We start from the raw sequence: 10,812 nt of genomic DNA, 5'->3' as shown, positions 1-10,812 counted from the left end.
CTTTTTAATTTGTTCCCCATGTTATGGTACTGCAGTCAGAAAATACTAATAATATCCTGCAAGAAAACTAAGTTAATACATGCTTATGTGAAAAGTGGGTAAGATACGCATTGTACTCTATTGAAAACAACAGCGGCAGAGAATATAGTTATGAGTATGTATAATAAACTCAACCTTTGAATGATGTTCAGCATCTGAGATGCATTTAAAGTCTTGGAGTGGAAGATAAGTTGAACATGTTCACTGAGATCGTGGAGTATGATAACTTCTCTGGGGGAGTAACTTACTAAATTTCCTTCCCAAGCAGTTTATCACTGTCTTTGGGGCACCCTAGATGGACAGAGAAAATGTGTCACTGACAGGCCCTATCAGAGGTAGGAAGCTTATTCATTTCCAAAGCCTTCACTTTGATGATCCCCAAATACCATCACTAGCCAAGCCTTCCACCTGTCAGAACTCCTTTTTTGTTCTTAACTTATTTTGGTTTCATGGATGTCTTTGCAAATCTGATGGAAATTAGAAATACTCCTCCAGGAAAAATGCACACACACACAATTTTGCATATTGATCTGTGTTTTTTATGGATGCTGTCATGTAAAAAAATCCTTTTTAAATGGAATGATTTCTATTATCTTCAGTAAATGAATCAATTAACATTTGAAAACAGATTTGACTACTTAATTTCTTTTTTAAAAAATATGTTATTTAAAAACCTGACTTATAACTCTCCCCAAAGATTTCAGATCTTTCACTTTTGTTTTACTATGATCAGCAGTTTCAAAAACCTTTGTAGATGTTTCTGAAACACTTAATTTCTAGGGAAATTTTAAAATTTATTTCTGCTAGGAAAGTGCAGCAGGCATTGCTATATACCTTCTTAGAAATATTTTATTATAATTTTATGAGGAAATAAGCAAAGAGACTGTAATGCTATTCCCATATTGGTTTATATTAAATAAACATTGATAAGCCACAAAATCTTGATCGTAATTCAGACTCTGACCCTCAGATATATTGTTTTGGGAGAAATAAATGTACACAGCTACCATAGCCACAGAGGAAAAATTTCAAAAATATGGAGAGAAAAACCTTTTGAAACTCACCCACTATGGATACATAAACAACAATACTGATGAGCCACTCTATGAATTTCTATGCCTGTATCTTATATTTTAAAGTCGGGACAGAGAAACTTCCTAGATACTTGATGTAAGAATTTGCTTTGAATAAGTTGGCAATGCAAAGCTACTTTAAAATCACCTCTTACTCTTAGAGTAAAATCGTTAGAAAAGCTTATAAAAGTTTATAATAATAAAAATTACCATCTTATTTTTCCTTTGAGACCAATCATCACACACCAAGAGCAGCTAAGTTTATAATAATTTATTAAGGTTGTATATCATTTGTCATGAATAATAAATTATAGAAACCATAGCATCTTTATAAACTATTAAGTGTATCATATTCACTTCCTAATGCTTATTGCAGTAACTGTAAGAAATTTAGATTATATTTTAGCATTAGTTAGAAGATTAAAAAAAAAACTATAAAATTTGTTCACAGTACTTCGGATTTATGAAGGACCCTATTATTTTAACTTTTGGGCAACCAGTTTGAAATGCGTAAAAACCCCTTACAAACCAGAAGGTGGCGTACGGTTTCACTGAGCTGCTGAAAATAATGCAGTTCCTTGAATTTGTACTTACACCCATGTGGTGCACTTTTTAAGGCATTGTAATAAATGCAAATAAATAATCAATTACTGATCTCTAAAAAAAAAATCTACCGATAGACAACATTGAAGCTTGGCAAACACTTTGAACATTCAAATAAAAAATTCAGTAAACAATTGCAGCATGGAATTCTCTCTCCTGTTCCCCATCTCCCTCCCCCTACCCAGTTTGGTTAAGGAAAAAAAGTTCAGGTTGAGTTTAAGTCCTAGGGCCTGACAGGGAGACCCTGGCCTCCATTCTTCCCCAGACTTCTGTTATCTTCCGTTTCAGTTCTCATTATGTCTGTCCGGACTCTCCCCTGACATCAGCATCGGTCCTTTTCCCGTAGGGGGAGTTTTCCAGTCCTTGCTGAAAACATTTCCTTCTCCACTGTAACAGCACAGGCGTGAAATTAGTTGGAGTCTTTGTAACAAGTTCGTTCCGTTCCTATGGAAGAGAAACTTACAAGGCAGCAACAAGATGCTGCGCGTGGTAGGTTTCATAGACTCGCTTGGTCTTTAAATGTCCGTTCTTGGCTAATGTCCTTTTCCATCGTCTGGTCCTCAGTGAACTTTGATGGAATATTTCCGCAGTTTCAGAAACTGGAAAAGCTTGTCTTTCGTCCTCTTCTTCAGAGCCATCAGGGCCCGTGTTTTCTCCTCCAAATCTTGATCTATGGCAAAAATGATCTTAGCTCTCTCCTCTGCTTTCTTGTCCCCAGAGTTTTTGAAGAGCCTCTGTAATGCTTCTTGGTCTATGTTTTCAAAGATGTTGCCCACGGCTTTCTTACGTGAGGCTGTGTCGAAGTGGTAGCCGTGGATGGACGGGCTTACTCGCAATGAGGTGGACATGCTTCTGGCCGGGTGGCTTGGCTTGGCTTTCATCGATGTGTGAATCTTTGGGAATCCAGCTCCCGGGCTCTCCAGAGAGTCTGTAGCAAAATCATTCCGGGACTGCTATTTAAAGTGTGAACAAAAGCTCCAGGCTCAGATTACACCGGTGACATCAGAGTGATCTCACGGAAGCATAATCGCAGACAGGTTTAACAGTTGAGTTGCCAATATCCTGTTCTTGTGCTAAATGTTACTAAAAGCTGTGTTCAGTGATAGGGCCGGAAAGGGGGGGATTTCTTTTTACCGCATCTGTGGCAATAGAATTATAGACTTGGACCCGTCTATAGAAAAAAAAAAAAAAGCTGAAACCAGGACAGCACTAAGATAAGAGACAAACAAGGTGGCTTAGACTCTCAAATCTTTCCAGACAACAACCAAAACAAAGGGTTCTGCCAGCCACCAGAAAGTTTTAATTCACAGAGAAGTTACTGAAGTGCAGTCCCAACATTTGGCAGCCCACACCAGTGCCCTGTGGACATTTCTAGCCAGGGCAACCCCGAAGCTATTGAGAGAAAGCTTAAGCATCAAGGACATTGATTTGGAGCATGTCTGCTGTAGAATGGGGGTCAGACACTACAAAACGCTGATGTGACACAGCCTGAGGCTGTGACCATTCAGAGCCTGCGTCCAAGAGCAAATCTGCAATTGCTGAATAAAATTTTCATTTAATAATAATCATAGCAATAGACAGTGTCTCCTTAGGCTTGTGTATATGTCAACAACAATATCAAAAAAAGCCGGAGGAAGAGTTAAAAGGTGCTTTTATGTGCATAGCACTCAAAAGGGATGAGTTGACTTTTTCCTCTCATATTTATTTTGGCATCAGTCAGGCACAGTCAGAACAATACTTTCTTTGGAAGAATTTAAATTCGTTCTTTCTGCCTTCCACAATATTCAGCCAGCCACTGTCCGCACTGATGTATGGAACACTTACATTCCACCCAAGGTTCAATGTCAGCTTCAAAGGGCTCCGGAGACTTCTTTTCAGGGACCTTCTGCCGGGTCCCGGCACTCTCAGAAACAGAGCTGGCCTTTGTTTTCCTCTCATCTGGTCATCTAGAAAAGTGCACAAAGGGAGAGCATGTAGACAAGGTACCTCACTAGAAAAATGAGTTAGAGGCTCTTCTCGTATATTCATTCATTCACTCGTTTATTCAATCAGTATTTATTCAAGGTCAACTTTTAGCTGGAACTTTTCTAGGCATTGGAAATATAACAGGAAACCACACTAAATCAAATAAAAAACAAAACATCCCTACCTTACCTTTGTGGAGTTTATATGCAGCTGGGAAATAGACAATAGGAAAAGGCACATGTATAGTCTAGAGGACGTCACAGGGTAATGCTTGAGGCAGGTTGTACAGGAGAAGCAAGGGAGGGTTGGAATTTGCATAGGCTGTCCAGAGGCAGCTTCCGCATGTGACCTTGTGCAAAGACCTGAGGGAGCTGAAGGAGAAGCCTGTGTAGACAGACACCCGGGGGGAAGGGTGTTGTAGGCAGAGGTACAGCAAGTGCCAGGGCCTGAAGATAAGAGTATGCGTGGCGGGTAGGAAAAACAGCTAGGAGCTCAGCCTGGCTGGAGCAGAGTCACCAGAGAAGAGTGAGAAGGGGATTCAGGGTAAGAAATGCAGGGGCCGACTGAGTACAACCCTGCACTCACAAATTTCCTGTACTCACAGCCCTGTCTCACAAATTTCCCTTTTACTCTGTAGGAGATAGGTAGCCTTGGGGGAACTTGGAGCTGAGAAATGACATGATTTTTCTTATAATTAAAAAATAAATAAATAAATAACTGTCACTTCTTAGTAGAGAATAGATTGTAGGGAAACAAATCAGATTCTGGGCATATTGTGAAAGGGGAGTCAACGGGATTGCAGACGGCCCCAACCTGGGGAACCAGACAGACAGCAGCCCAGCACGCACTCTTCGTGAAAGATGCTTCCTTGAGAGACGTTTCTAGGTGAGCTGGTGTTCAACGCGCCAACCACGGCAGTTGATACTTGTTCTGGTTTTTCCATGGAAGAACCCTATGTTCCGCTTCCCACAACTAGGGATTTCCTGGCATATCTAGCACACCTTTGTGGCAGCCTCACTAACATAAAAATATGTTATTTTTATTATTTATAAAATTATTCCATCATCAAAAAGTCTACATACAATAAATGCTGGAGAGGGTGTGGAGAAAAGGGAACCCGCCTACACTGTTGGTGGGAATGTAAATTGGTGCAGCCGCTATGGAGAACAGGATGGAGGTTCCTTAAAAAATTAAAAATGGAACTACTGTATGATCCAGCAATCCCACTCCTGGGCATATATCCAGAGAAAATCATAATTCGAAAAGATACATGCACTCCAGTGTTCATTGCAGCACTATTTACAACAGCCAAGACATGGAAGCAACCTAAATGCCCATCGACAGATGAGTGGATAAAGAAGATGTGGTACATATATGCAATGGAATATTACTCAGCCATAAAAAAGAATGAAATAATGCCTTCTGCAGCAACATGGACGGACCTAGAGATTGTCATACTGACTGATGTAAGTTAGAGAAATAGAAATATCGTAGGATATCACTTTTATGCGGAATCTAAAAAGAAATGATACAAATGAACTTATTTACAAAAGAGAAGCGGACTCACAGGCTTAGGGAATGAACTTATGGTTCCCAGCGGGGGAAGGGTGGAGGGAAGGGACAGTCAGGGAGTTTGGGATTGACATGGACAGAACCTGTCTGAATTGTCCTTCCTCAAGGCTTCATCAGCCTTTTCATGCTCTGCCCTTTGTTGAGGTGACTCTTATGTTGGCTCACAGTTTTTATCCTCTATTCATTAATTAATCCCAAATTTTGATTTCCAACCTGCCCCTGTCCTCTGAAGTATAGATTCATTTATTTAACTAACTATAGAATACATAAGCAACACATGTATGCCATTAATATCTGTTCAGTTGTAAAAGTCAGAAACCCAGCTGCAATCTTCTGTAATCTTTAATATCTCATTCTCTTTCTCCCCTCTATCTATCTGTCTATCTATCCATCTATATATATCACCAAGTTCTGTCAGTTCTATCTGCACATATTTCTCAAATCTATCCAGTTTCTCTCTGTTTTTCCTGCCACTCTTTAGATAAGCCTCCATAGGGCGGATGCTTTGATGCACGACCCAGCATTCTCATTAAGTTTTCCCCAGATGCTCAGCCGTCAGCTGCCTTTGGAGGTTGTCACCACTGAAGAAGATCATGTCCCCCGAGGCGCCTCCCCTTCCTGTTGCAGCTGTATCTAGTGACTGGTCAATATGCGGGTGTAAATGCCCACTCCCCTCACCCCACTTCTGAGGGATCTTCTACACTTCAGAACATCCTTTAGGCTCTGCTGAGTCCACCCTCTGTCCCGATCCTGCCTCTTTCCCATCTGTTGGCAATGATCCCAAGAGCTCTCAGTGATCAACCACCTGCCTGCTCCACGCCAGCTCAGAGTTTGCTTCCTCGGGATCCCGGTCCATGACACCCCATCTTCTCTCACCTGGACCAAGACCAGACCTCTCTCCTGGTGTTCCTGCTTCCACTCTTGTTCTCCATTCTCTGTGCAGCACCCAGAGCAATACTGTCTAATAAGCAATCCAGTCAGACCACTCCTGCTATTTCTCTTAGGATAAGTCTCCAAAATCTTAACACAACCTATCTGAGCCTGACCTGCTCTGGTCCCTGGCTACTCCTGCCGCGTGATAATTTGCCACTCTCTGCCCTGCTTTCCAGTTCCTTGAATGCACTATGCCCATTCCTGCCCAAAAATATTTGCACATATTTTTTCTCTTTTTGGAATGTTCTTCTCTGCCTTTTATCTCAGCTATTCATTCATAAAATCTCAACTAAAAGCTACTTGCTCAGAGAAGTCTTCCCTGATGCTTCTAGACCAGATCAGGCCTCCTTGCCAATGTACCCTTTACTATTCCTTTGTAGCACTTATTACAATTTTCAAGCACACATTTATTTGGGGGATTACTGATTTAAAGCCTGTCTCCACCAAGAGCAGGGATCGGCTCTACGCTTCTCTATAATGTGTCCGAAGCTCCTGGGTCACTTAATGTGTTGCAGTGTTTACCTAAATAACAGTGTGTGTGATTCAATTTAATTCTCATAGCAGTCCTGTGCGGTAGGAACTATTGCAATCCTCGTGTGACAGACAGGACAACTGAGGCAATGGAAACTTGCTCCCTGCTGTAGGCTGAATATCCTCCCCCTCTCCCCAGATGTCCTAGAACCTATGAATATAAGCAAAAAGGAACCTTATGGTGCAAAGGGGACTTATATGGCAAAAGGAATTTTGCAGGTGTAAATAAAGATCTTGAGTTGTGGAGATTATCTTGGATTATTACATGGTCAGCCCATGTAATCATAAGAGTCCTTATAAGAAGGAGACAGGAAGTCAGAGAGGGAGAAGCTGCTGTGTGGCTGACTTTGAAGACGGAGGATGGAGCCGTGAGCCAAGCAGCCAAGGGTTGCTTCTAGGCAGCCCCTAGAAGCTGGGAAAGTCAAAGAAACAGATTCTCCTGTAAATCCTTCAGAAGGAACATATCGCCGCAGACCCATTCTAGACCTCTGGCCTCCTGAACTGTAAGATAGTAAATTTGTGTTGTTTTAAGTCACTAATTTGTGGCAATTTGTTACGGTGGCAACAGGAAACGAATTCACTCCGCAAATCCTTCAACTATGAGAAGACAACTTGAACCCAACTTGAACCCTTGACTACCTGACTCCAAAGCCCAGTGATTTTAAACACTCTACTGAACTGCTCTCAAATCAACTGCAAGCTCTCTCTTCAAAAAGCCTGAATAATGTTCCCACATGACACTAAGCAGCTCTCCTTGAGTACTGCCTAAAAGCATTCAGATGAATTTGAGAGATTAAGGCATTTCAAAACTGTTTAGAGGACAAGCCCATCCACAGGGAAACAGTGTTAGTTTCTGTTTACCAGAAATGTGACACAAGCCTTAAGGCTGTGATTTGCTGATGCCCTTTGCCAAAGGTAACTCCATGTGTGCTCGGAAAGCCTTTTGCTGCTGTCACCCTGTTCTTTCCCTTCTTTGTATAAATATTTTCAGTGAATGATGTCGACAACAGACTCTAAAAAAACACTGGCAAGGAGTCACAAATTGCATATGGACGAGATGGTATCACATAGGTGCCTTACAGAATTTTTGCTCTCTACAGTAAAGACAGCACATAATGAAGGCTGTTTAAAAGAAGCAGCTTCTAGCAAATTCCCTGGCAGTCCAGTGGTTAGGACTTAAGAAGCAGCTTCTAGGCTAGTGTATTTTCTTTCAGGCACCAGTTTTCCAGTATTTTTTCGTCACACAAAGAGATCTGTTTGGCAGTAATAAGTGTGTGCTTGGTTACTTTTGTATCTAATGAAAAGATTTGAGAAAACAAAGGGAAAGAAGAAAACTAATATTTATTAAGTGATGTGTATACCTAGTTTTCTTCGTATAATATCTAAATTATTCTTCATAACAATACTGGAAGTAGATATTCTCGACCTCCATTTTCACTAAAAACAAAGAATTGGGCTAAACAATCTGTCCAAAGTAAGTTGTAAAAACTGAATTCATTTCCAGATTTTTTTCTTATCCCCCAAATCTCTTTGGGAAGGTTTTCCCGAACTTTTGCTAGGCTACCTGCCACTACTGTTTGTGTCACTAAGACTCTAGATTTACCTTTCCAGATGAAAAATGATAACTTTATTTATATCTTTAAAGGGCCAAAGATATTAAGCGTAGTGGCTGGTACATAGAATGTATCTAATGAATACTTACTGAATTATTACATGAAGAAGTGAGTGAAAGTAAGCATACAGAATTTACTTCAATGCTGTTTTGTGTACCAATTTCTCTCCCTGGCAATCTCCTGAAAATGAAAAGCATAGAAGCCAGCAACTAGAAATGTGTACCTTAAACTTCCACTGAGTTATCCCTGTACATTTTTGTTTTAACAGCAAAAATTTCATACTGCATTGCAATTTCCCAAGTGCTTTCACATATATTACTTCGTTTCACGTTCACAACGTCACTGGTTTTATTATCCCTATTTTGCAGATGAGAAAACTGAGTATAACAGAAGTTAAGCAAGTTTCCCCAAATTTTGGAGCTAATTAAATAAGAGCTGGCCCTGGAACTGTCATTTTTTGGTCTTTAAATCCTATGGTTTTTTTCCTACCATCGCATGGCTTCCTGCTTATGCTCATTGTTTACTTATCTCTTATAGTTTGAAACTTCTATCCCAACTGTCTTTCATTTTTCTTTTCATGTCTTTATTCATTGATTTATAGATTCAGTCACAAACACACTATTGAATGCTTACTGTGTGCCACGAGCTTGAGGAACAAGTAGGCTGGGAGAAATGGACATCATCCCGGTGTCTGTGGAACATGAGGCCTAGAGAAGAAAAGAGACTTTAGACAGATAAGTAAACATATCAGTAGATGAAGAAGCGTTTATAAGTGCGAGAAAATGAAAAACATCAGGTGATATAAAGGAGGAAACAAGGTAAGGCGTCCTTTAAATCGTTCAAGGCCTGAAAAGCTTTTCTGAAGAAGAGACATTTAAGCTGAGACTCGAAGTAAATGTTGAAATTAACAAGGAGAGGAGCACAGCAAGGAGCTTTGGATGCAGAAGGAAATCCTGTGCAAAGGCCCTGGGGTGGGAATGAATTTGAAGGACAGGAAAACAGACACAAAGACAACGCAGGTGGCAAATAGAAACCAACGAGGAGAGGATGATGATACTAGATTGGTAGGCAGGGCCGGAAGATGGAAAGGGTGGAGGACCGTGTTGAAGACTTAATATTTTATCCTAAGGGCAATGGGCTGTCTTGAAAAGGTTATAAGCATGGAAGGGAAACTGCTGCGCTTTTCTAATTTAATTTTTTAAATTGCTTTGCTGGGTAGTCAAAGACAGCAACTAAAGAGAACAATTATGGTTTCAGGTGGTGAATAGACTCTTCTAAATGTAGTTTGGAAATAAACTCAAAGGGACTTGGTGATGACTTTAATAGGGGATGGGCTAAGTGTCAAGGGTCACTCCCAGGTTAAGCCTTGGCCTCCTTGGTGGGGAAGGTTGAGAGTGAAAAGGATTTGGGAGAAAATACAAGTTCAGTGCTGCACACAATAAATCTGAAATACCTGGGAAACTGCCAAGAAGATAGCTGAGTATGTGAATCTAGAGCTCAGAGGAGAAGTCTGAAATATAGTTTTAATTTTTATTTTTTCTCAGTAATAATTGTCAAGAAATCAACATTGACTTCAGCTCTCTTTATCCTACTTATGCATGAACCCAGAATCTAGAACAATGCCTGGCACAAAGTAGAATTCATATAAATAGTTTTAGAATTATTTTACATGAGGAAAATACCGAGGCCTAGAGAGGGCTGAATAACATGCGAAAACAATGGTCAATGGTCACGTGACTTCTTTTCGCTGGACACTTAAACCTCCTTCATTTTTCTGTACTTAACAACTAAAATGGCAATCATTCTCTTAAGTAATTGCTTTGAGGGCATTTACTGTATTCCATATGTTTATATAAAATCTATACTAGATGTCCATTTCTGCTGTAGTTGTGGTTAATCCCTTTAAAAAATTAATCAGCAAACATTTTTATTTCAGTAAATTTTATTAAATGTCTTTTTAAATCTTTAGTGATTGCTGATGAGAACAAATGGCAGGTTTTCTTCTAGAAACTTTGATTCTGACATTTACTTTTACTCAAAGAGAGGAACTAATTAAACATTCTGAAGCAATAAAAATTTTGAGAAAAGAAAAAAAAAAAAAAAAAACAAGAGAAACGCTTTTCCAAAATGCTTTCAATCAAAATATGGGGAGAAAAATCCACAACTTTACTGCAAAGAATTACCGCCAAGACCATTTTTTTAAAGTGCCGCTTTTTAAATGGTGCCTTTGCATGTGAAGTGAAACAGCTGTCTTTGCTTAAGCCACAGTCTATATTTGCAACATCTCCTAAAAAAGGAACTGAAGATAAGCTTTTCTTTTTTAACATTTTAATTAGCTGCTCAGATTCAGATATTGAGCTCCTGGTATTAATAGCTTCTTTCAAAGGCAACAGTTGTGAACATAAACTAACATGTTTTTCTCAGGAAGTGGGCATGAGATATTTATATGTATTTATAGTAGTGTGTGTTTCTGTAATCTATGA

The 10,812-nt window shown here is 39.8% G+C and overlaps 1 protein-coding gene across 1 annotated transcript; it reads right to left on the bottom strand.

The window, feature by feature from the left end:
* Positions 1–1,368: 1,368 nt before the first annotated feature.
* Positions 1,369–2,660, bottom strand: TCIM (transcriptional and immune response regulator). Its single transcript, XM_007178425.2, has one exon. It carries the CDS (start codon positions 2,594–2,596, stop codon positions 2,276–2,278), a length of 321 nt encoding a protein of 106 aa, XP_007178487.1. The 5' UTR covers positions 2,597–2,660; the 3' UTR covers positions 1,369–2,275.
* Positions 2,661–10,812: the final 8,152 nt, after the last annotated feature.

Source organism: Balaenoptera acutorostrata, chromosome 21, assembly GCF_949987535.1.
Source record: "Balaenoptera acutorostrata chromosome 21, mBalAcu1.1, whole genome shotgun sequence".
NCBI lineage: Eukaryota > Metazoa > Chordata > Mammalia > Artiodactyla > Balaenopteridae > Balaenoptera > Balaenoptera acutorostrata.
This window is presented reverse-complemented; position numbering and strand designations above follow the sequence as displayed.